Genomic DNA, 26771 nt, shown 5'->3' on the forward strand with positions numbered 1-26771 from the left:
CAGAGTCGCAATCGAATGGAGTGGAGCACGTCGGGGGGGAGCCTCCTGCCAGCGGGAGACCGGGAGGTTTTTAGGCCGCAGGGCCAGCAGGACGGCCCTCCAGACCGTCCTCCGGGGTTTGTAGCTGGTCATCCTGCTCGAGGCGATGCCTTTGCCGAGCAGAAACTGACGCAGCTCATCACTCATAAAGGAGGCTCCCCGGTCGCTGTGGACGTAAGCGGGCAAACCGAACAGGGCGAAGATGCTGTTGAATGCTTTAATGACAGTGGCAGACGTCATATCAGGACATGGGATGGTGAAGGGGAATCGGGAGCATTCGTCAACCACGTTCAGAAAGTACGTGTTTCGGTCGATGGAGGGGCGTGGCTCTTTGAAGTCCATGCTGAGGCGCTCAAAGGGGTGGGAGGCCTTCACCAGGTGCGCTCGGTCTGGCCGGTACAAGTGCAGTTTGCACTCCGCGCAGACCTGGCAGTCTCTGGTGACAGCCCTGAACTCCGCAATGGAGTAGGGCAGGTTGCGGGACTTTATGAAGTGAAAGAACGGGGTGACCCCTGGGTGAGAGAGACCATCGTGTAGGGCCCGGAGTCAGTCCACTTGTGCGTTGGCACATGTACCTCGGGATAGGGCATCGGGGGGCTCGTTGAACTTCCCAGTGTGGTAAACCACTGTGTTCTGATATTAGAGGTTGTACGGTAGAACCTGCACTACAGGTTCACCTGGTGCCCCTGCATACTAGCCCCGCCCAGGAGCTGGGTTATAAATATGCGTGGTCTCCAGCTCGCAGCCATTTAATCAGCTGCTGTGGGAGGCCACACATCTGATACTAATAAAGCCTCAGTTTGGATTCAACTTCGTCTCCAGTGAAATTGATCGTGCCTTAATTTATTAGTATCAGATTCAGAAGATGGACCTCCGGATTAAACCAGATCGCCTGCAGCTGGATCCACACGCAAGCGACGCCAGAAAGGACTTCCAGCACTGGCTAGCTTGTTTTGAAGCGTATATCAACGTGGCGCCGACCCCTGTTCCAGAGGCTCAGAAGATTCAAATATTGTACTCCAGACTCAGCTCCAAAGTCTTCCCGCTGATCCAGGATGCACCCAATTACGCTGATGCCATGGCTCGAGTCAAAGAAAATTATGAGCAGAAGACGAACAGGCTCTTCGCCAGACACGCGCTCGCAACGCGTACTCAACTACCTGGTGAGTCAATCGAGGACTTCTGGAGGGCCCTGATCCCACTAGTTCGGGACTGTGACTGCCAGGACGTTACAGCTAAGGAGCACTCAGATCTCCTTATGCGGGATGTTTTTGTAACTGGGATTGGGTCTGATGCTATCAGGCAGCGGCTCCTAGAAAGGGCTCCTAGAAACCTCGCAGAGGCTAAAACACTAGCGCTTTCCATGACGGTCGCCCTGAGCAATGTCCAGTCCTACACCCCCAACCGCGCGGCCCACTCCTCCTACGCTTCATGGACCCACAGGCAGCTGCCCCAGCGGGGGCACTACCCACCCAATACGCCTGCACCAGCCAGTGATCTCCGGGGGGCACCGATGCTATTTCTGCAGCCAGAAAAACACCCCTGCCAACGCTGCCCGGCCCGCGCTGCCCTTTGTAAGGCCTGCGGGAAGAAGGGCCATTTCGCAGCGGTGTGCCAGGTCCGCTCTGCAGCCACGGCCGCCACCCCCCCCCCCCCCCGGTCACGGACAATGGGCGCCGCTATCCTCCTCTCCTCACCAGCCGATGTGCGAGCAATGGGCGCTGCCATCTTCTCCCCCGCACAACAAGTGTGTTTCATGGGCGCCACCATCCCATCTTGCTCCACCCCGCAATGTGCGTTCTATGGGTGCCGCCATTTTGTAATCCCCAGGACCACCCGGCCCCGCTATCTTGTCCACCCCGCAGCACATGGATACCAATGGCGTTTCAGGACCCCAACTCAACGGCCACCTCACTAGCCGACGATCAACCACGGCTCGCATCCATGGCAATCGACCAGTCCCGACCACATACTCTGACCAGCGCATCCACCAGCGTGAAAGTCAACGGCCATGTGACCTCCTGCCTACTGGACTCCGGGAGCAACGAGAGCTTTGTACACCCGAATACGGTAAGGCACCCTTAAGGTACACCCTACCAATCAAAGTATCTCCCTGGCCTCCGGATCCCATCGCGTAGCGATCCGGGGGTACTGCACGGTCACGCTCACAGTCCAAGGCATAGAGTCCCATGGCTTTCGCCTCTACGTCCTCCCTAACCTCTGAGCTGCACTTATCCTCAGCCTGGACTTCCAGTGCAATCTCCAGTGACCCTTAAATTCGGCGGACCCTTACCACCCCTCACTGTGTGCGGCCTCGCGACCCTAAAGGTCGATCCTCCTTCCCTCTTTGCCAATCTAACTCCAGATTGCAAACCCGTCGCCACCAGGAGCAGATGGTACAGCACCCAGGATAAGGCCTTCATCAGGTCCGAGATCCAGCGGTTGCTTCGGGAGGGAGTCATCGAGGCCAGCAACATCCCCTGAAGAGCTCAAGTGGTAGTGGTTAAGTCTGGGGAGAAAAAACGAATGGTCGTGGACTACAGCCAGACCATTAACAGGTACACGCAGCTCGACGTGTACCCCCTCCCACGCAAATCTGACATGGTTAATAAGATCGCACAGTACCGGGTCTTCTCAACGGTGGACCTGAAATACGCTTCCCACCAGCTCCCCATCCGTAAATCGGACCGGCCATACACCGCCATCGAGGCAGACAGCCGGCTATATAACTTCCTTAAGGTCCCCTTCGGGGTCACCAATGGGGTTTCGCTCTTCCAAAGGGAGATGGACGAATGGTCGACCGGGCCATGTTTCCGTATCTAGACAATGTGACCATCTGCAGCCATGATCAGCAGGACCACGACGCCAACCTCGCTAAATTTCTCCGCACCGCCACTCTCCTCAACCTCACGTATAACAAGGAGAAGTGTGTGTTCCGTACAAACCGCTGAGCCATCCTCGGCTACGTGATCCAGAAAGGAGTTCTGGGGCCCGATCCCGACCGCATGAGCCCCCTCATGGAACTCCCCCTCCCCCACTTCCCCAAGGCCCTCAAACGCTGCCTGGGGTTCTTCTCATATTACGCACAGTGGGTCCCAAACTATGCGGACAAGGCCCGCCCACTCATACAGTCCACTCATTTCCCCCTGACAGCCGAGGCCCAACAGGCTTTCACCCGGATCAGAGCTGATATTGTCAAAGCTGGAATGCACACTGTAGACGAAACACTTCCTTTCCAAGTAGAAAGCGACGCATCAAACGTCGCCCTTGCCGCCACCCTCAACCAGGCAGGCAGGCCCGTGGCATTCTTTTCCCGCACCCTCCATGCCTCTGAAAATCGGCACTCATCCGTCGAAAAGGAGGCCCAGGCTATCGTTGAGGCTGTGTATCGTGTGCGACATTGGAGGCACTACCTGGCTGGCAGGAGATTCACTCTCCTCACTGACCAACGGTCGGTAGCCTTCATGTTCAACAACACACAGCGGGGCAAGATCAAAAATGATAAAATCTTGCGGTGGCGAATCGAGCTCTCCACCTATAATTACGAGATTAAGTATCGCCCTGGCAAACTCAATGAGCCCCAGACACCCTATCCCAAGGTTCATGTGCCAGCACACAGGGAGACCGACTCCGGGCCCTGCACGACAGCCTTTGTCACCCAGGGGACACTCGGTTGTACCACTTCATTAAGGCACGAAATTTGCCCTACTCCGTCGAGGAAGTAAGGATGATCAGCAAGGACTGCCAGGTCTGCGCGGAGTGCAAGCCGCACTTCTACCGGCCGGACCGCGCGCACCTGGTGAAAGCCTCCCGCCCCTTTGAACGCCTCAGCGTGGATTTCAAAGGCTCCCTCCCCTTCTCCAATCGACACACATATTTCCTCAGTGTAATCGATGAATACTCCCTTCGCCATCCCATGCCCCGATATGACGTCTGCCACCGTCATTAAAGCTCTTAATTCTATCTCCACTCTGTTCGGCTTCCCCGCCTACATCCACAGTGACAGGGGATCCTCATTCATGAGTGATGAGCTACGTCAGTTCCTGCTCAGCAGGGGTATCGTCTCCAGCAGAGCGACGATCTACAACCCCCGGGGAAACGGACAGGTAGAAAGGGAGAATGGGACGGTATGGACCAACCAGCTGGCCCTACGGTCCAGAAATCTCCCGGCCTCCCGCTGGCAAGAGGTCCTCCCTGATGCACTACATTGCATTCGCTCATTACTCTGCACTGCTACTAACAGTACACCGCATGAACGTCTTTTTGCCTTCCCCAGGAAGTCCACTTCCGGGGTATCGCTCCCAACTTAGGGCAGCACGATAGCATTGTGGATAGCGCAATTGCTTCACAGCTCCAGGGTCCCAGGTTCGATTCCGGCTTGGGTCACTGTCTGTGCGGAGTCTGCACATCCTCCCCTTGTGTGCGTGGGTTTCCTCCGGGTGCTCCGGTTTCCTCCCACAGTCCAAAGATGTGCAGATTAGGTGGCTTGGCCATGATAAATTGCCGTAAGTGTCCAAAATTGCCCTTAGTGTTGGGTGGGGTTACTGGGTTATGGGGGTAGGGTGGAGGTGTTGACCTTGGGTAGGGTGCTCTTTCCAAGAGCCGGTGCAGACTCGATGGGCTGAATGGCCTCCTTCTGCACTGTAAATTCTATGAAATCTATGAACTTGGCTCACAGCTCCGGGAACCGTGCTTCTCCGTAAACATGTGCGGCTCCACAAGGTGGATCCGTTGGTGGAAAGGATGCACCTCCTCCACACAAACCTACAGTATGCCTACGTGGCGTTCCCCGACGGCCGCCAGGATACCGTCTCCCTCAGGGACTTGGCACCAGCAGGTTCCACCCCCACACCACCTCCGTCGCCCCCGGCGCCATCCTCCCCTCCCCCATCACCCCTCCTAGGACCGTCCGTCCTCCCCCTGCCCACCCCCATTGATGACGAGGATTTTGGCACGCTCCCAGAGTCAACTTCGACCACGACAGCACCAACAAAGGCCCCCTCCTCCGACCTGCTGAACCTCTGACCAGCCCGCCGGATGACCAGAGACATTTTTTTACTGCTCTGTAAATATAAAAAATTGATAATTGTATATATTATCCACCAACCACGCCGGACTCAATTTTAACAGGGGGTGAATGTGGTAAACCACTGTGTTCTGATATTAGAGGTTGCATGGTAGAACCTGCACTACCGGTTCACCTGGGGCCCCTGCATGCTAGCTCCGCCCAGGAGCCGGGTTATAAATATGCCTGGTCTCTAGCTTGCAGCCATTTTGTCAGCTGCTGTGGGAGGCCACACATCTGATACTAATAAAGCCTCAGTTTGGATTCAACTTCGTCTCCAGTCAAATTGACCATGCCTCACCCAGGGCGATACAAAATCTCATATTTGTAGGTCGAGAGCTCGATCCTCCACCTTAAGATTTTATCATTTTTGATCTTGCCCTGCTGTGTATTATTAAACATGAAGGCTACCGACCGTTGGTCAGTGAGGAGAGTGAATCTCCTGCTGGCCAGGTAATGCCTCCAATGCCGCTCAGCTTCCATGATGGCTTAGGCCTCCTTTTCGACAGAGGAATACCGGATTTCGGAGGCATGGAGGGTGCGGGAATAGAATGCCATGGGTCTGCCTGCCTGGTTGAGGGTGGCGGCCAGAGCGACGTCCGATGCATCGCTCTTGACCTGAAAGGGGAGGGTCTCGTCGACCGCGTGCATCGTGGCCTTGGCGATGTCTGCCTTGATGCGGTTAAAGGCCTGGCGGGCCTCAGCCATCAGGGGAAATACTGTGGAGTGGATGAGTTGGCGGGCCTTGTCCGCATAGTTAGGGACCCACTGGACATAATAGGAGAAAAATCCCAGGCATCGTTCCAGGGCCTTGGGGCAGTGGGGAAGGGGGAGTTCCATGAGGGGGCGCATGCGGTCGGGGTCGGGCCCTCGAACTCCATTTTCCACAACATAGCCAAGGATGGCTAAGCGGTTGGTGCGGAACACGCACTTCTCCTTATTGTACCTGAGGTTAAGGAGTTTAGCGGTGTGGAGAAATTTGAAGAGGTTAGCGTCATGGTCCTGCTGGTCGTGGCCACAGCTGGTGACATTATCTAGGTACGGGAAGGTGGCCCGCAGTCCGTACCGGTCAACCATTCGGTCCATCTCACGTTGGAAGACCGAGACCCCGTTAGTAACGGCAAAAGGAACCCTAAGGAAGTGGTAAAGGCGGCCATCTGCTTCGAACGCAGTGTATTGGCAGTCCTCCTTGCGGATGGAGAGCTGGCGGTAGGCAGATTTCAGGTCCACAGTGGAGAAGACCCGGTTCTGTGCAATCTGATTGACCATATCAGATATGCGTGGGAGGGGGTACGCGTCGAGCTGCGTGTACCGATTCATGGTCTGACTGTAGTCAATGATCACCCTGTGTTTACTAGTATTTACTACTACCACTTGGGCTCTCCAGGGGCTGTTGCTGGCCTCAATGATGCCTTCCCGCAGCAGCCGCTGGACCTCCGACCTGATGAAGGTCCTGTCCTGGGCACTGTATCATCTGCTCCTGATGGCGACGGGTTTGCAATCCAGGGTGAGGTTTGCAAACAGGGAAGGTGGGTCGACCTTAAGGGTCGTGAGGCCACATACGGTGAGGGGTGGTAGGGGTCCGCCGAGTTTTAAAGTTAGACTTTGGAGGTTGCACTGGAGGTCCAGGCCGAGTAACAGGGCAGCGCAAAGGTTGGGGAGAACGTACAGCCGGAAGTTGCTGAACTCTATGCCCTGGACGGTGAGGGTGACGATGCAGTACCCCCGGAATTCCACGGAATGGGATCCAGAGGCCAGGGAGTTTCTCTGGATAACGAGGTTTACCGCGAGGGAGCAGCAACTTACCGTAGCGGGGTGGATGAAGCTTTCCGTGCGCCCGGAGTCAAGAAGGCAAGATGTCTTGTCCCCATCGACTTTCACCGTCGTAGTCGCGGTTGCGAGGTTGTGCACCCGGGACTGGTTGAGCGTGATGGAGGCGAGCTGCGGCTGGTGTTGTTGGCCCCGGGCTGGTTGGCGGCGGTGGCAGGCGAAGAATGGCCAGATGAAGTGCCCGACGAGCAGGGGTCTTGGGGCGCCGTCCTAAATGGCGCCAAAGATGGCGGCGCCCACGCGGCGCACATGGCGGGTGGCGTTAAAGATGGCAGCGCCCACGGGCTGCATGTGGTCTGCTGGAGGAAGATGGCGGTGCCCACGGGCCGCACGTGGTCTGGGGGGACGAAAATGGCGGCGCCCACGGGTCGCACGTGGGGGTGCAGGAAAAATGAGCCTCGATACAGCAGTGATCGACCGGGCCTGGCACACAGCAGCGTAATGTCCCTTCTTCCCGCAGGTCTTGCAGATTGCACTCCGCGCCGGGCAGCGCTGCCGGGGATGCTTTGCTTGCCCACAGAAATAACATTTGGGCCCGCCGGGGTTGGCTGGCTGCCGCGCGGCGCAGGCTTTGGGTTGGGGTTGGCTGCGGGCGGCCGCTGGTGGGGCCCATGATGTCCATGAGGGCGCCATGCGGTCGGGGGCGTACGACTGTACGTTACGGGAGGCTACCGTTAGCGCGATCGCGAGTTGCGTGGTTGCCACGAGGTCAAGCGTACCCCCTTCTAATGGGCGCTGGCGGATGTACGCCGACCCCATTCCCGTAACAAAAGCGTCCCTGATTAAGAGTTCTGTATGTTCAGCGGCCGAAACTGCCTGGCAATCGCAGTTCCTCGCCAGAATGTGCAGGGCATGCCACAAATCGTCTAATGACTCACCGGGGAGTTGCTGCCTCGTGGACAGGAGGTGCCTGGCGTAGAGTTTGTTGATCAGCCGGATATAGTGTCTTTTCAGAAGCTCCATAGCTTCAGGGTAAGTGGGCGCATCCCGGATAAGGGGAAAAATCTCGGAGCTCACCCGTGAGTACAGGATCTGGAGCTTCTGTGCGTCCGAGGGTTGTTCAGTCGCTGATCCGAGGTAGCTTTCGAAGCAATCTAGCCAGTGGTCGAAGGCCGACGTGGCGTTAGCTGCTTGCGGGTGCAGCTGTAGGCGATCTGGCTTGATGCGTAGTTCCATCGCTGTAATATCTCTGCTTAATAAATTGATGCACTATCAATTACGATAAGACGAGAGTAGAGAGTAATCAATGCTTTATTAAGCAGAGATATGTGGCCTCCTGCAGCTGCTACCAGAATGGGAGCAGCTCGGTGTGCACACACAATATACAATCAGTGGTGACTACCACACCGTGTAGCACTCCCTCGGTACTGACAGTCCCACAGTGCAGCAGCCTCCTGTACTGATCCTCCAACAGTATAGCACTCCCTGAGTTCTGACCCTCTGACAGTGCAGCAGTCCCTCAGTACTGACGCTCTGACAGTGCAGCACTCCCTCAGTACTCACCCTCTGATACTGTAGCACTCCCTCATTACTGACCCAGTGCTCACCTGTACTAATCCTCTGACAGTGCACGTCTCTCTCTTTCATGCTACAGAGTGCAGACAGGTTTTATGCTGAGGTTTCTGGAGAGCAACTCAAAACCAGGAATTAATGACGAATGGTTGACAAAATCAGATGTGTAAAATAGAATGTTCGCTACTGAATGGTCAATGTTTCTCACCTGTCCACCATAGTCATATCCTGACCACTAGGGTAAGCACGCAGCACAGTTTGCCCATAGGGAACATTGCAGCAACACTTCCAGGAACCCCCTGGCAGCAGTCCCATGAAGTGGATGGAGGTATGAAGGGCATTAACTATGAGGAGCGGTTGAATAAACTCGATTTGTTCTCACTGGAACGACGGAGGTTGAGAGGCGACCTGATAGAGGTCGACAAAATTATGAGGGGCATAGACAGAGTGGATAGTCAGAGGCTTTTCCCCAGGGTAGAGGGATCAATTACTAGGGGGCATAGGTTTAAGGTGCGAGGGGCAAGGTTTAGAGTAGATGTACGAGGCAAGTTTTTTACGCAGAGGGTAGTGGGTGCCTGGAACTCGCTGCCGGAGGAGGTGGTGGAAGCAGGGACGATAGTGACATTTAAGGGGCATCTTGACAAATACATGAATAGGATGGGAATAGAGGGATACGGACCCAGGAAGTGTTTAGTCAGGCAGCATGGTCAGCACGGGCTTGGAGGGCCGAAGGGGCTGTTCCTGTGCTGTACTTTTCTTTGTTCTTTGCAAGGTTGTGCAGTGTCTGTGCAACAGATACACAATGCTAATTTCCACACATGTAAAAGGGCCGCACTCTTTCCCACAAGGCAGTTGCTACCCTACTGGTAATGCAATCTGTTGTGTGTCGAATATAATTAACTAAGCAGCATGCAGAACTTTCAAAGCCATCACTCGCTCAATCAATAAATCACACTTAGCAAACTCGAAGATGAAAGCCTCACTTTTAGGGAAGCACGTTGTCCCAGGTTCTCGTGCTTACATATTGCTGCTGCCTGATGTGGAATTTGCACAGTGTCTTACATTCTGCCCAGTGTGAACAGTATGGATTCTGTACTGCATGTAAATGTAATCCATACAGTTCGTATGCTGTACAGTTTGTAATCTGCACTGTATGGATTTGGCCCTGCACGGATTCTGCACTGTATGTAATCTGTACAATGTGGATCCTGCACAGCATGGATTTTGCACAGCATGGATTTTGCATTGTATGTAATATGTAATATGTACAGTATGGATTCTAGTATGGATTCTGTATTGTAGTGTCTCTGTACCCAGTTTGTTCTGGTTAATTGAAAGCAGATAGTAAAACTGATAAAAAGATATTTATTTACCTTTGTCAACTCCTGAGCATTGGCTAGATTATCGACAGCAATAGCCAAGAAGACATTCAGTAAGGTGTCTTTACATTTGGGTTAAGAAAGAGTCAGAGAAAATGTGTCTTATCATACTCTATCCGAACGGGTAATGTTACGCCTGATTAGAAAGATTTCACATTATTGCAGGAGTTGGCCAAGTAACACTTGGTTAACCTTCGAGAACTGGGCTTTGCTTAACAAACTGTCAAAGCAGATGTCAATCAGCAAAAAGAATTGTGGCTGTGGAATTTCAGCGCCACTACTGATCTTCATTCCAAAAACACCGGCAGAAATCCTGGAATCCCAAGTAATAAGAATGATTTCTCCAGTGAGTTTCCAAAGGCTCTGTCCTCAGCACTTTGGGGGAGGCAGTGGTATTGTCACTGGACGAGTAATCCAGAGATCCAGAGTAGTGCTCTGGGGACCAGGGTTCGGTTGGTGATGGTGACATTTGAATTAAATAAAAAACATGGAATTAAAAGTTTAATGATGACCATGAATCTATTGTCAATTGTTATAAAAACCAAAGTGGTTCAGTTCATTCATGTTCTCGATGGAAGGAAATCTGTCATCCTTAACTGGTCTAGTTTACTTGTGACTCCAGCAATGTGGTTGACTCTTAAATGCCCTCTGAAATGGCCAAGCAAGCCACTCAGTACAAGGGCAATGAGGGGTGTGCAACTAATGGCCCAGCCAACAACATCCACAGATAAAAAAACAATCTGTGCACCCATTACAGAACATGAAATAATAATCTTTAATAGTATCGCAAGTAGGCTTATATTAACACTGCAATGAAGTTAATATGAAAATCTCCTAGCTGCCGCACTCCAGCGCCTGTTCAGGTACACAGAGGGAGAATTCGGAATGTCCAATTAACCTAACAAGCATGTCTTTTGGGAGGAAATCGGAGCACCCGGAGGAAATCTACACAGAGGGAGAATGTACAGACTCCTCCCAGACAGTGCCCAAGCAGGATTTGAACTTGGGACCCTGGTGCTGTGAAGCAACAGTGCTACCCTGCAAAGACCAATTGGCAATTGGAATGAATCAAAGTCATCAATTTAATTAATTGATTCAATTAAAACTTATGCCCAGTAAAAACTATTGTGTGTTAACTTTTGAAATTTGGTATTCTTGCATTTGTCCTGATGAGTGCAAGACAAAAAGCTTTGACAGCATGATTTCTTTCCAGCATGAGTCACCACTGAGCGACTATTGGCATGCCTGATACAATCTGACGTTTCTTTCGATTTATTTTCTGGTACCTGCTTCAGTTCTAATTCACCGTTTCGTATCCTATTGTTGCCCCATTTTGCTCCTCAATCCGAAAATCTCCTTCATCAAGGAGTTAGATAGTCAGTCGCAACAGTCACAGACGTCACGACATCCCGTGACCATTATTAGCCAACCTCTCTCGCAACTGGTGATGCAAAACACTTTTTGATCTGATTTTCGCCAGTGAAAGAAAGCGCTAACATGGCAGACTGCGAGCTGTGAATTCTCCAACTAATTTTGGGCAATAGTTTGGCTGGTGCCTTCAATGGTATGGTTACCATGGCTAAGTGGTCCACCAATTTGGTGCTGCCTCTACCACTTGCACGCTTGAGTCTGGTGGCTGAGGACTTTGAATGCAGTTGGAAGACAATTCTAGAAACTTCTTGTCTGTTATTCACTGAGCTTGTCACCAAATAGGTGAGTGCGATATAGATACAGCCAAGTCCATAGCGAACAGGACATTTACCCAGTAAAAGGATACAGTTTCCAAAGAGTGTAAGGACAATAAAATACACAGATGACCACATTCCTGTGTTCACACCTCCTTGTGATTTTATCCCATTGTACATCACCTCATTCCAATCCTCACCTGTTAAAATCTAAAAGAGAAAGATTCCATGTTACTCAGGCTGATGAGGAAAATCTAACCACAAAGGAAATCCAAGATGGAAGTGAGAGGTGGGTGCAGAGACCCATTGCTCCAATGCCCTGGTCACAGTAAGGAACAGACACAGAGGGTTTACAGGGTCCTAATCATCTTCATCAGTCACTGACTAGACTTAAACATCTTTACTGCTCGCTGATTAGTTTTAAGCACCTTCACCAGTTTTAAACATATCCACCATTCTCTGACTAATATTACTCATCTTAACCCCTCACTGACAAGTGTTACTTATCTTCACCCCTCACTGACTAGTGTTACTCACCTTCACCCCTCACTGACTAGTGTTACTCACCTTCATTGCTCGCTGACTGGTGGTACTCATCTTCACTGCTTGGTGACTAGTATTACTCATCGTCACTGCTCACACTCACTGACTAGTTTTAAACATTTTCACCGCTCACTGACTAGTTTTAAACATCTTCACCTCTCATTAACTAGTGTTAATCGTCTTTACCTCTCAATGACAATTATTAAACAGCTTCAGCAGTCACTGACTAGTGTTACTCATCTTCACCTCTCATTGAATAATGTTACTCATCTTCTCCTTTCCTTGGATTGCCTCCTTGCTGTGGTGAAGAGGCTTGAACGTTCCGATGATTCCGAGACAATGTAGTTGTCGTCTTAAGCTCCTGGCAGGGTCACCCATGATAGTAAGGTCAGAGGGGATAAATCAGACAAAGCACAACCAAAAATAAGTCCTCAATGGCGAATCAAGCGGAAGATACTCTTGTGATATCAACGGGAGCACAGTGGTTAGCACAGTTGCTTCACAGCTCCAGGGTCCCAGGTTCGATTCCGGCTTGGGTCACTGTCTGTGCGGAGTCTGCACATTCTCCCCGTGTGTGCGTGGGTTTCCTCCGGGTCCTCCGGTTTCTTCCCAGTCCAAAGATCAAAAATGTGCAGGTTAGGTGGATTGGCCATGCTAAATTGCCCTTAGTGTCCAAAAAAGGTTGGGTAGGGTTGCTGGGTTACGGGGATGGGGTGGACGTGTGGGCTTAGTTAAAATAAATATTATTAAAATAAATATTAGTTAGGATCCTCATTGTTTGATCCTGAGACCAAAAAGATACCCTCATCACCGAAGCAATGACCACTGCAGGTGACTGCTGGACAGACCACCAGCTCATCCACTCCTCTATGTCCGTCATGCTCCACCAGAAGCTGAAGAAACAGCTCAGAAAAAAGATCAATGTTGAGCGGCTTCAAGAGCCAAGCATACTCTTGAGTTCCAACAATGTCTTCGCCACCATCTCCATAGTGTCTATTTTAATGGAGTGGAGGAAAACCAGAAAGAGCTGAAGACAGCCATCATCTCAGGCTGTGAAGAAACCATTGGCTACAAGACCAGGAAACACCAAGAGTGGTTCGATGAGAATGACCACACCGTCCAAGACCTCATCGACAAGAGGAGGAAATCCCTCCATGCCTGGAAAAACAACATAATCCGCGAGGCAAAAAGGAGAGCTCATCAATTAGCCAAGGTGGAGGTACAAAGAAAAATTAGGGAAATCAAGAACCAACATTGCTGCAACTCCTTGCTGATGCGCATGACACCCAATCTCCCGATTTCCAAAGCAAATCCACCAAGACAATATATGGATCCAATACCCTAGTTCTCAAACTGGTGCGAAGAAAGGGCAGAACCCTCTTGAGAGACAGAGAAACATCAGCCTTCGATGAACAGAACACTTCAAAGAACTCCTAAACCGTGATACAATCATAAATCAGGAGGTGCTTGAGGAAATCGCCCAACTCACCATCAAAGGCCATCTTGCACTAACACATGAAGAATGTAAAGCTGCAGGAGTGGATGGCATCACAGTAGAAATTTTCAAACTTGGAGGAGAAGAGATCACCCGTCATCTCCATCAGGTATTGCTAAAAATCTGGATCAGAAGAAATTATTGCCGACCTCGGGGATGCTGTCATTGCCTCCATCTTCAAGAAAGGAGACAAAGTGGACTGTGGGCACTACTGAGGAATCGCCCTACTCTCCATCACCAGAAAGATCAACGTCCGAATCCTCGCTAGCTGCCTTCTCCTCGTCTCTGGCAAATTCTTTCTGGAAAGCCATCATGGCTTCCAACCAAACCATGGAATAATGGACATGATTTTCACTGCTGGGCAACTTCAAAAGAAATGCCAGGAGCAGCATCAACCACTCTACATTGGCTTCATCGATCTGACCAAGGTTTTTGACTCAGTCAATCAGGAAGTGCTATGGAACACCCTGTCAAAGGCCGACTATCCAGAGAAATTCATCAACATCCTCCAACTCCTCCACAACAAGATCTTGGCGACAGTCTGCACCAACGGAAATAAGACAGAAACCTTTGAGGTCAAGACTAAAGTCAAGCAGGGATGTGTCATCGCCACCACCCTTTCCTCCAGCTTCATAGCCACTATCATCCACCTGGTCAAGAGAAAGCTTCCCAGTGGAGTGGATATCATCTAGAGGATGAACGGAAAACTTTTCAACCTCAATCAGTTGAAATCCAAGAAGAAAGCAACATTGATTTCGCTCATGGAACTTAAGCATGAGGATGATATTACCATCTCCACTTTCTCAGAAGAGAATCTTCAAGCCATGCTTGACATCTTCGTGGGCACTTACCAAAGAATTAGTCTCAGCCTCAACCTCAAGTAGAATCTCACAACTCTTCCATACAGCTCAAAAACTTGGACTATGTACAGACGGAACCTCAAGGCCCAGGAGAGTTATGCTGTCTGAGACTCTCTGCATTAGTTGGAAGGACAGGTGTAGTAAAATCAGTGCCTTTGGGGCAGCACGGTAGCATAGTGGTTAGCACAATTGCTTCACAGCTCCAGGGTCCCAAGTTCGATTCCCGGCTGGGTCACTGTCTGTGCGGAGTCTGCACGTTCTCCCCGTGTGTGCGTGGGTTTCCTCCGGGTGCTCCGGTTTCCTCCCACAGTCCAAAGATGTGCAGGTTAGGTGGATTGGCCATGCTAAATTGCCCTTAGTGTCCAAAATTGCCCTTAGTGTTGGTTGAGTGGGGTTACTGGGTTATGGGGCTAGGGTAGTGTGGGCTTGAGTAGGGTGCTCTTTCCAAGAGCCGGTGCAGACTCGATGGGCTGAATGGCCTCCTTCTGCACTGTAAATTCTATGATTCAATGATTCAAAGAGCCAAGAGCACCAGCATAGAGTCCATGATCATCCGAAACCAACTTCGCTGGGTCGGCCATGTGCTTAGGATGTCAGAGTCCCGATTTCCAAAGCAAATCCTCTTTGCCTAGCTCAAGGAAGGCTTCCGCACAAGAGGAGGCGAAATTAAGGGCTTCAAAGACACACTGGAAGCTTACCTCAAGAAATGCAATATCGCGTCAACGCCTGGGAGACTAGTGTCACTCATCTTCACAAATCACTGACTAGTGTTACTCAACTTTACCCCTCACTGACTAGCGTTATTCATCTTCACCAGTCACTGACTAGTGATACTCATCTTCACTTCTCACTGACTAGTGTTACTTGTCTCCACCAGCCACTGAATCGTGTTAAACATTTTCACCAATCACTGACTAGTGTTACTCATCTTCACCTCTGCTGACTAGTGACTCGTGTTAAATATCTTCACCTCTCACTGACCAGTGTTACTCATCATCACCTCTCGCTGTCTAGTTTTACTCATCTTCACCTCTCATTAAGTAGTTTTACTCATCTTCACCTATCACTGACTAGTGTTACTCGTCTTCACCTCTTACTGACTAGTTTTACTCATCTTCATCTCTCATTGACTAGGTTGAACATCTTCACCTCTCACTGACTAATTTTACTCATTTTCATCTCTCACTGATGCGTGTTGAACATCTTCACCTCTCACTGACTAGTGTTAGTCATCTTCACCTCTCACTGACTAGTGTTACTCGTCTTCACCTCTCACTGACTAGTTTTACTCATTTTCACCTCTCGCTGACTCGTGTTGAGCATCTTCACCTCTCACTGACTAGTGTTAGTCATCTTCACCTCTCACTGACTAGTGTTAACCATCATACCCTCTCATGACTAGTTTTACTCATCTTCACCTCTCACTGACTAGTGTTACGAGCTTTCACATGTATTACTCAGAAAGGGAGGGATTTTGTTCATGAGTCAAGTAGCGCAATTGTAAGTTTTCCCACTTCTCAAATTCCCTCTCAGCTCCTTGTTCTGACCTATTCACACATGGTTATGGTCTTGATTTAATGTGGCAGTTCCTCGTACCTGAAACACAGTGATGATCGCAGCGGGAAAGGTGTCGAAGTTGGTTGACGGGGTCTCATCCGGAAAGTTGAATCTGCCGTGGAAATGAAGAGGTGAAATGGTCCGGTGGGGCCTTGCTTGTGATGATACAGTCACATCTTGTATTTCGGCATATTAATGTTTTTTGGAAAATAGTTTTAGAGCTTTTAACATTTAAAATCATACACTCACTGTGCTGAACAAGCCCAACAAGCTATAGAAGTTCTAACTGACATCTGTAACAATAGCCCCCACTTAACAAAAATATTTCATTTTCAGACTTTACATTGTCGGACCTGGCCAAAACACGTATTTAAAGTGTTTACGTACATTGTGGTTCAGGCATTAATTTGCCAGAAAATGGGGTTTCTTATAGTTTCCCTCGCTTCTACCTGTCTCCCATGTTTCTCAAGTGTATTTGTCCCCCAGCCCACCCCCTCCACTGCCCCCCCCCACTTTCATTCTCTTCTTTGTTCCATGACTTGCTCTGTGTCCCCCCTCCCTACTTTATTGGTTGCTGGCCACGTACAGGTCTTGGAACAAATTGATGTACGGCTTCCACATCCTGCGAAAGCTTTCTTACTACCTACAGGTGGTGAATTATATCTTCTCCAGCCTGAGAAATTCCACCACATCGAACAGCTAGTCTGTAGCTTTGGGCATCAGCTACCCCTCACCATGAAGAGCTCTGGCTGCTTTGATACCCCAAAGACTGCCACTAGTGGGCACAACTCCACCCTCACTCCCACAACTCTGCACATGGCCTCAAAGAAGGACGACCAGTACCCGACAAGTCTGGGACATGCCCGAACATGTGAGCGTAGTTTGCTGGTTTCCCGGCACCATTCTCATTTGTCCTCCATTTCTGGGAAGAACCCACTCATTCGTGTTCTCGTTAGGTGCGCCCTGTGCACCACATTTAGTTGCATTTGGCTCAGCCCCGTGCATATAGTGGTGAAGTTTGCCCTGTGCAGCGCTTCGATCCAAAATCCTTCCCCCTATCTCCTGCCTAGTTCTTCCTCCCACTTTTTCTTTGTCTCGTCCAGGTGTAAGCATTGCTCTTCTAACAGTTGTCCATACATGTCCACACAGATCCCTCTTCCAGGTCGCCCGTGTTCAGTGGATTTTCTAGTAGTGACTGTCCTGGTATCTGGGAGTACATTGTTTCCATGTTTCCTTGCGGAGGAGGTTTTTGACCTGTATGTACCTCAGGCCGTTCCTTCTCAGGAGCTGAAACTTCTCCTTGTGTTCCCCCAGAATCGCTACTCTACTGTCCGTATTTATGCCCCTAACCGTCACTGTCCCCTCGTCCTGTCAAGGAGGCATCCATTGTTGCAGGAGTGAACCTGTGATGATTTCAGTTGGGGGCCATTTCAGGTGGTCTGAAGTGCTGCCTTATTTCATTCCTATTTGGTTACTATCACTGGGCTTTGAGTAAATGGCCGGAGGGGGAGGGGGGGGGGGGAGCGCAGTTGTGGCTAGCGCTCGGAGGGAACCTTCTTCCATCCTCATCCACTCTGCTCTTGGTTCCTTGACCCAGCTCGCACTCTTTCTGTGGTGGCCGCCCAGTGGTAGAATTGGAGGTTCGGGAGGGCGAGGCCTGCCACATTCCTCCTCATTTGTGGGATTTTCTTCCTAATCCTCGGGTTCTTACCTTCCACCCCCTCCACCCCCCCCACCCCCCTCCCCCACCCCCACCCCCCACACATACACGTAAACACCATGATTAAACTTATCGACTGTGTGGGGGTGGGTAAAGGTAAGAGCCTTGGGGATGTAGATCGGGAGGGATCTGAACAGGAAGGGGAACCTGAGCAGTATGTTCATTTTGATGGTCTGCACTCTCCGTGCCAGGGAGAGTGGATGTGAGCCCTACCTCTGCAGGCCCTTCTTCACTTCTTCCACCAAACTCGGTAGGTTCCACTTGTGGATCCGTGTCCAGTTGTCGTGGAAATCATAATAAAGACAAATTCATCGAGGTTCGATTTCAGGAAATTTATTTACACAAATATATTTGCAGAGAGAGAGTATTCTAGCTGCAAAGCCATTGCACTGGACTCTGAGATTCGATTGAAGACAGCATGTTTCTAGAATCTGAAGTAAACAGGCATGTTTATATTAAATAGACCTTGGAAAGTACGTACGATGAAATACGTAGTACGTATGTTCTTGCCCTTGGCTAAAAACAACTCGAGTACACATTTTATTATCTTTCGGAGGACAATGTGTTTTCATAATAAGGCTGAAACCAGAATATTTCAGCAGTATTTCATTTATGTTAATTTCCCTTCCACTACAGTAACGGGCTATTTGAAGCCCCAAGTAGCAGAATTTGGTCTGGGCCAATTGAACGGCAGTCCCGCAGCTCTGCTTCTCTCCCTTGCAAGTTCACAGGGAAGATTTCCATCTTACTCATGTAAGCTTGTAACCTGAGAAGGCTCCGAACTCTTCCTTTACTCCTTCCATGCTGCCCAGGGGGATTGAGATGTAGAGGAGCAGGTCATTTGCATAGTGTGAGACTGTATTCTCTCTGTCTCCCCTTTGGATACCTCTTCACCCCTTCGCCGTTCTACAGGCGATCACTACTGGTTCAATCACCAGGGAAAACAGCAGCGGGGGCAGCAGACATCCCTGCCTTGTGCAACTGTGCAGTCAGATGTATCCAAAGCTGGTGGTGTTTGTCTGTATGCTTGCCATGGGAGGTGCGCGCAGAAGGTGAACCCTGGTCCATGTCATAATATACACCATGCAAAATCTTACAACACCAGGTTAAAATTCAAATTCAAAGACAAATTCAAAGATGCCAGACAATGCTTGGAATTTTTGAATTTGTCTACATATATGTTTCTGGAACATACCTCTTCATTCACCTGAGGAAGGAGCAGCGCTCCGAAAGCGAGTGACATCGAAACAAACCTGTTGGACTTTAACCTGGTGTTGTAAGACTTCGTACTGTGCTCACCCCAGTCCAACGCCGGCATCTCCACATCATAATATACACCAGTATATCATGGTGCAGACACACACTGATGGACACACAGTGGGACCAACCAACATACACAACACCGCAGCCAATCACCAGTGAGAGCACACGCACTATAAAGACAGGGGGCATCAGAGTTCCTGCTCATTCGAGGAGCACAGAGCTCACAGCCTGCAACACAGACATTCACCATGTGCTGAGTGCATCAACTGGTTAGGACAAGGCAAAGGTCTTTAGTTAAAGCTAGTATCGTATTTACCCACAGTTCAAGTATGTTTAAATAGTTAACCTTTTAATAAAATAGTGTTGCACAACTTCAAGTGTTGGTGACCTGTATGTGATCCAGAACACCCAACACATCATGATACCAGGGGTGGTTGCATACTAACACTTCTTAGACCTACCTGCAAGTGATCTCCCTCTTCCGCCAGCATTCCGTCATCCTGCAACATGGACAACATCAGCCCACTACCACCGCTCCACATCGCCATCGCAACCTTGGGGCCAACTGGACGATTTTCAAACAGCGCTTCCAGCTCTTCCTCGAAGCCACAGACAGGGAGGGCGCCTCGGACACAAGAAAGATTGCTCTTCTCCTCTCCACGGTCGGGGACCATGCCATCCACATTTTCAACTCTCTCACCTTTGCAGATGACGAAGACAAGATGAAGTTCAAGACAGTTCTCCTCAAATTTGACACTCACTGCAGCGTAGAGGTGAATGAAAGTTTTGAGCGCTACGTGTTCCAGCAGCGTTTGCAGGGTAAGGACGGACCTTTCCAATCCTTTCTAACGCACCTCTGCATCCTTGCGCAATCTTGCAGCTACGGGCCCACCTCCGACTCCATGTTACGCGACCAGATCGTTTTCAGTGATCAGTCGGACCCTCTACGTCAGCAGCTCCTCAAAGTAAAGCAACTCACCCTAGCAACCGCCATCGAGACCTGTGTCCTACATGAAAATGCCACCAGTCTTTACTCCCAGATACAAGCGGCTGAAACGGCGCGGCAAGGTCCCCACGAGGCGAAACGGGTCCAAGTGATTGAGCACCTCCAGGGCCTCAGCCTGGATGAGGGCGGCCATTTCGCACGCTTTTCACGGACTCCCGCGCTTGTACATACCAAACGAGGGGACGGCGACGTGGAGGAACGTAATGCGCAGGCGCGCACCACACATGACTGCACTGCACATGCGCGGTGGCGCAGCAAACGTGCTGACATCACGACGTGCGGTAACTGTGGCTCCGCCCATTTAAAGCAGCAATGCCCCGCAAAATCTCGACAATGCCTACGATGTGGAAGACTTGGCCACTATGCTGCCTGCTGTCGAGCAGCTCAGCCTTCCAATTCATATCGCTTCAGCCAGCCTCGCAGGAATGTTCGGGCAATTCAACCCATGGTCACCGAGTCTGATTCCGACCTCCCGCACAGCAGTGACACTGAGGACCCGAAGGCGCCTTTTCGAGTTGGTGTCGTAACGAAAAACAGGCTGTCCCCGAAGCAAAGACACCAGCCGCAGTTGGTATACAGCATCGATCCAGACGATGAGTGGTGTGCCACCCTGTCGGTCAAGAGAATCCGTCGCCCACCTCAGAGACTTAATTTGTGAACTTGGTGCACTAATGGACTCTGGTCTGTTCTGTTCTTCCGTTTAATCGTTCAAGTGGTTTGTACATAGTGTTCATCTCGTTATTTGTGTGAAACACTGTTTCTTCTGCACAGGCACCTTCCCATGTAAATAGCTTAGTTTTATGTACATAATCCTGTAAATATTTCGCACACACGTAGTCAGGAACATTCGCCACACACTATTTATTGTCACGCAGGCACATTTTTTTATATAAAAGGGGGGATGTCATAATATTCACCAGTATATCATGGTGCAGACACACACTGATGGACACACAGTGGGACCAATTAACATACACAACACCGCAGCCAATCACCAGTGAGAGCACACGCACTATAAAGACAGGTGGCATCAGAGTTCCCGCTCATTCGAGTCGCAGCTAGCTAGGAGCACAGAGCTCACAGCCTGCAACACAAGACATTCACCATGTGCTGAGTGCATCAACTGGTTAGGACAAGGCAAAGGTCTTTAGTTAAAGCTAGTATCGTATTTACCCACAGTTCAAGTATGTTTAAATAGTTAACCTTTTAATAAAATAGTGTTGCACTACTTCAAGTGTTGGTGACCTGTATGTGATCCAGAACACCCAACACATCAGTCCAAACCCAAACTGTTTCAATGTCTCTATGAGGTACTTCCATTTGACCTTTTCGAAGGTCTTTTCTGCATCCAGCGAGATGATCACTTCTGGATGGGGTCATGATCGCGTTCAGCAGGCACCTGATGTTCTCCGTTAGTTTCCTGTCCTTGATAAAGCCCGTCTGATCTTCCGCTACTACCTCTGGCACGCAGCTCTCCAGCTGCTTTGCCACGGCCTTCGCCATAAATCTTAGCATTGGTGTTAAGGAGTGAGATGGGTCTGTAGGACCCACACTTCATCGGGTCTTTGTCTTTTTGGGGTTTAGGGATATTGAGGCCTGAGCCAACGTTGGCGGCAGGTTACATCTTGCTAGTTAGTCTGTGAACATCCCTCACAGATGCTGGACCAGTGCTGGCGTGTATTTTTTATAGAGGTCCACTGGGAATCTGTCCGGCCCCGGCACCTTCCCTGCCTACCTGGAGTTAATTGTCTCCATGACTTCCTTCAGTTCTAATGGTGTTTCCAGGCCCCATCCCCTATCTTCCCCCAATACTGGCACGTCCAATCCATCAAGGAACTGTTTCATCTTAAAGTTCCCCCTCTGGGGGCTCGGAGGTGTATAGCTCCTAGTAGAAGGTTGCAAAGGTTCTGTCTCTGTGACTAGCTTGCTAATCCTGTCTTTTACCTGGGATTTTCCCTCCTGGATGCCTCCTTTCTCAGCTGGTGGGCCAGCAGGTGGCTGGCTTTGTCTCCATGCTTGTAAAAGGTCCCCCGTGCCTGGTGGAGTTGGTGCACTGGGTCTCGGCCACCGCCCGCACAGAGTGCCCCAGGCCTTGGACATCTTGTCCCATGGCTTAAACCTTCGCCCCCAAGGCCTCCAACTCGGATGCCACCCAATTGACCTGGGTGGCACACATGCTGGGCAGCACCTCCTGTTCATGCAGGCAGTTGGACTCCTCCAACTGTTGATGCAGGCACTGGATCCTCATGTAGTCCCTGCCTCTGTGTCTGCATCTCCAGTATAGATGGAACCATCCTTTCCAGAAGCCCCAAACCAGTCCGGACTGCAGCACGCCCTGGGGTCAGCCCGCCCTCCGCCCGTCTGTCCCCTTGGGGGTTCCCACATCCACCTGCTGTACCACACACGGGCCATGGGGAACCGCAGGTCAGCGGGGTCTCATTTGCTCACCCGATGCCGACTTCCGCCTCGGTGACTGCCCAGTCACCGGGGCCACCGATCAGGTCCAGTGCACGCTGCACTGCTGCGGTGAGGGGCCATGATCCGGCGGTCCCCTTCTGGTCTTTTCCCCCCTCATGGAGGTTGTGGACCGACTTCTCCTGGCCCGGACAGGGGAGGGGAGAGAAGACAGCAGAAACAGTGTTCAACAATCAGATGCAGCACAGTGGGGTGAGTAGCTGGTGGCCTTAGTGGCCAGGGCACCCAGCATTGGCGGCCGATATGGTGCAGGGTAGGGGTTTGGTCTTCCCGCCGGGGGTGGGGTTACGGATGTGTAGGTCAGGGTTTGGTGCCAGAGGCACAGTGCTACAATGCTGCCCTGAGCAGGTTGTGCAGTTTCTTCCTGTCCTGCTGGCCGTTCCTGGCACTGTTTCCCATGGTGCTCACATTGTCTCCCACCTGCGCCCAGGCCCGGCGCATGGTGGCAGGTGGCAACCTCCTCCCCATCCCGGGGTACAGGGTGGCTCATGATCGGAGATTACAATTGCAGAGTACTCCACTGCTACTATCACTGGAAGCACCTCATCTTTATGAATTCCTTGTCTTCCCAGTTGGGAGCGTACATGTTTACGAGGACCACTGGTGCCCCTTCCAGGACAGCGTTAAACATGACACACCATCCCCCTGGGTCTGAAACCATCTTTGCCGCAGTGAATGGTGACGTCTTGTTGAGCACCCCTCTAATCCTCATCCTGTGGCATGATTGGTTCTGTCCCACACAGGTCCTTCCCCCTCAGGTGTGTTTCTTGGATGAAGGCAACATCAGCTCTCAGATTTTTCAGATGGGAGAAGACTCTGGATCTTTTCACTGGGCAGTCAAGTCCCCTGACGTTCCAGGTGACTATCCTGATAGGGTCAATCATACTTACTTTGTGCATGCACCCCTGCACTCTGCGGTTTCCCTTTGTCCGGGGGCCATCCAAAATGGCTATCCTTGGTGTATTTGTTTCTGTTGTTTCCCTGTCCGTCCTAGCCAGCGTTCTATCTATAACCCTCCCCCTCCTACCTCCCATTTCCCCCCCAAACTTGTCCAACACCCTTTTCCCCCCTTCCATGCCCCTGTGGGCCTCCTCCCCTACCCGCCCCCAAATATCTTTCCCCCCTTCCTCCCCCACTATCTGAAGTTTTATCCCCCCTTCTGCCAGGCACTCTCTCCCACTCGGGAACTCTGCCACAGTAGCCCCGGCCCTCCTCCGGTACTCTCCTGTCCTAGCGTGCGTGCTAACATGGTGGCCCCTTCCCTCAGCAGAGATTTTTACCTTCCCCTACATGCTGCATTCCTTCCACCCCTCCTCCTACTCCCCGCCCATTTCTGCACCTCAACGGTTTCACCTCCTTCTTCCTGGGACTAATAGCAGATCGAAAATGAGGCAGTTCTATCCTGTGCAATTGCTCTTTTTAAAAAAAAGTTTGTAATCAGTGTTGTTACTGCTGCCTTCCCAGCCCACGCCTGTGTGCGAATCCGTCTGCTTCGTGCGGTGCGGTGAAGCACTCCTTCCTCGGGAAGGTTAGCCAGAGCTTGGCTGGGTACAGCAACCCAAACTGTATCTTGCTCTTGTATAGGTCTGCGTTGGCTGTGTTGAATTCATCCCGGCGCTTGTGATGTGCCATTAATTAACACAAGACGAGTAGTGAACGAAACTGTGGCTTTAATAAGCTAAACAGAAAGTCTCCTGGCCACTGATCACGAACTGGGGCAGGGCCGGAGGTCAGTCACCTTTATACCGAGCCCGAGGGGAAGGCAGAGCCATCAGGCAGTGGTTTACCACAATACATGTAGTACAGTAACAGTTTACCACAATGCATATAATACACTAACAGTGGTTTACCACATTCACCCCCTGTTAAAAAAAGAGTCCAGAGGGGGTGAAGTGGACTTAAAGGTCGAGTCTGTCGGGGGCTTTGACCTTCCTCCGTGATCGCCTCAGTCCCGGCTGTGGTGTGGACACCGGTGTCGAGACCGGGAGCATGTTGTCTTCCTCTTCTCCCAGTAGTTGAGTCGGTGGAGGGAGGGGCGGTGTAGGGGCAGGGGGGTGGTGATGGTCACCGGTGGGCCTGCGGGTGCCAAATCTTGAAGTAGCTGGGTAGTGGTGGAGGGAGACAGTGTCGGGTCCGGGGTGGTGGTGATGGTTGCAGAGGAACCTGCAGGTGCCAAATCCCGGAGGGAGACTGTGTCCTGCCACCCATCATGATGTGCCACGTAGGCATATTGTGAGTTGGCATGGAGGAGCAGGACCTTCTCGACGAGGGGATCCGATTTATGGCTCCTCGCATGCTTCCGGAGGAGGACTGTCCCTGGGACTGTCAGCCAGGAAGGGAGCGAGACCCCTGAGGTGTACTTCCTAGGGAAGGCAAATATATGTTCGTGAGGGGTCTCATTGGTGGCAGTGCACAGGAGCGACCGGATGGAGTGGAGCGCATCGGGAAGGACCTCCTGCCAGCGGGAGACTGGGAGACTTCTAGACCGTAGGGCCAGGAGGACGGCCTTCCAGACCATTGCGTACTCCCTCTTCACCTGTCCGTTTCCCTAGGGGTTGTAGCTGGTCGTCCTGCTTGGGGCGATGCCATTGCTAAGCAGGAACTGACACAACTCGTCGTTCATGAAGGAGGAACCCCGATCGCTATGGATGTAGGTGGGGAAAACAAACAAGGTGAAGAGACTGTGCAGGGCCTTGATGACGGTGGCAGAGGTCATGTCAGGGCATGGGATGGCAAAGGGGAATTGTGAGTACTCGTCAACAACGTTGAGGAATTACACGTTACGGTCAGTGGAGGGAAGGGGCCCTTTGAAGTCGATGCTGAGGCACTCAAAGGGGCGGGAGTCCTTTACCAAGTGTGCTCTGTCGGGCCGATAGAAGTGCAGTTTGCACTCCGCGCAGACCTGGCAGTCCCTGGTCATGTTCCTGACCTCCTCGATGGAGTAAGGCAGGTTGCGAGTCTTGATAAAATGAAAAAGAGAGGTGACCCCCATGTGACAGAGGTCATTTTGGAGGTCCCGAAGTCGGTCTACTTGTGCGCTGGCACATGTACCGCGGGATAGGGCATCTGGGGGCACATTGAGCTTCCCAGGTCGGTACAAGATATCGTAGTTGTAGGTGGAGAGTTCGATCCTCCACCTCAGAATCTTGTCGTTCTTGATTTTGCCCCGCTGTGTATTGTTAAACATGAAGGCAACCGACCGTTGGTCAGTGAGGAGAGTGAATCGCCTGCCGGCCAGGTAATGCCTCCAATGTTGCACAGCTTCTACAATGGCTTGGGCTTCCTTTTCGACGGAGGAGTGTCGAATCTCGGAGGCATGGAGGGTACGGGAGAAGAAAGCCATGGGCCTGCCCGCCTGGTTGAGGGTAGCGGCCAGGGCAAAGTCCGACGCATCGCTCTCCACCTGGAACGGAATGGACTTGTCCACAGCGTGGATCGCGGCTTTGGCAATATCTGCCTTGATGCGGTTGAAGGCCAGGCGGGCCTCAGCCGTCAGGGGAAAAATGGTGGATTTAATGAGTGGACGGGCCTTGTCCACATAATTGGGGACCCACTGGGCATAATAAGAGAAGAACCCCAGGCATCTCTTCAGGGCCTTGGGGCAGTGGAGGAGGGGAAGTTCCAGGAGGGGGCGCATGCGGTCGGGGTCGGGCCAAAGGACTCCGTTTTTCACAACGTAGCCAAGGATGGCGAGGCGGGTTGTGCGGAAAATGCATTTCTCCTTATTGTATGTGAGGTTAAGGAGCTTAGTGGTGTGGAGGAAATGCCGGAGGTTTGCGTCATTGTCCTGCTGGTCATGGCCGCAGATGGTGACATGACCTAGGTACGGGAACGTGGCCCGCAGCCCGTACTGGTCAACCATTCGGTCCATTTCTCGCTGGAAAACTGAGACCCCATTGGTGACACCGAAGGAACCCTGAGGAAGTGGTAGAGGTGGCCATCTGTCTCGAAGGCGGTGTATTGGTGGTCCTCCGGGTGGATAGGGAGCTGGTGGTACGCGGACTTCAAGTCAACTGTGGAGAAGATATGCGGGGGAGGGGGTACGCATCGAGCTGCGTGTACCGGTTGATGGTCTGACTGTAGTCGATGACCATCCGGTGCTTCTCCACAGTCTTGACGACCACCACTTGGGCTCTCCAGGGGCTGGTACTAGCCTCAATGATCTCCTCTCGTAGGAGTCGCTGGACCTACGACCTGATAAAGGCCCTGTCCCGGGCACTGTATCGTCTGCTGATAGTGGGGACGGGCTTACAGTCTGGGGTGAGGTTAGCGAAGAGCGAGGGTGGGGCGACCTTAAGAGTTGCGAGGCTACAGACGGTGAGGGGGAGGCAGGGGTCCACCG

General features: G+C 51.5%; 1 protein-coding gene across 1 annotated transcript in view; it reads right to left on the reverse strand.

Annotated features, from left to right (window-relative positions):
- LOC140426708 (probable voltage-dependent R-type calcium channel subunit alpha-1E) overlaps positions 1–26771 on the reverse strand; it is a 1526345-nt gene that overhangs the window by 380111 nt on the left and 1119463 nt on the right. Inside the window, exons 17-19 of the mRNA XM_072511794.1 lie at positions 16005–16077; positions 11603–11720; positions 9820–9887 (exon numbers count right to left, since the gene is read on the reverse strand). Coding sequence (XP_072367895.1) covers positions 9820–9887; positions 11603–11720; positions 16005–16077 — 259 coding nt within the window. The remainder of the gene's footprint in view (positions 1–9819; positions 9888–11602; positions 11721–16004; positions 16078–26771) is intronic.

This window comes from Scyliorhinus torazame, chromosome 7, assembly GCF_047496885.1.
Source record: "Scyliorhinus torazame isolate Kashiwa2021f chromosome 7, sScyTor2.1, whole genome shotgun sequence".
Classification (NCBI taxonomy): Eukaryota; Metazoa; Chordata; class Chondrichthyes; order Carcharhiniformes; family Scyliorhinidae; genus Scyliorhinus; species Scyliorhinus torazame.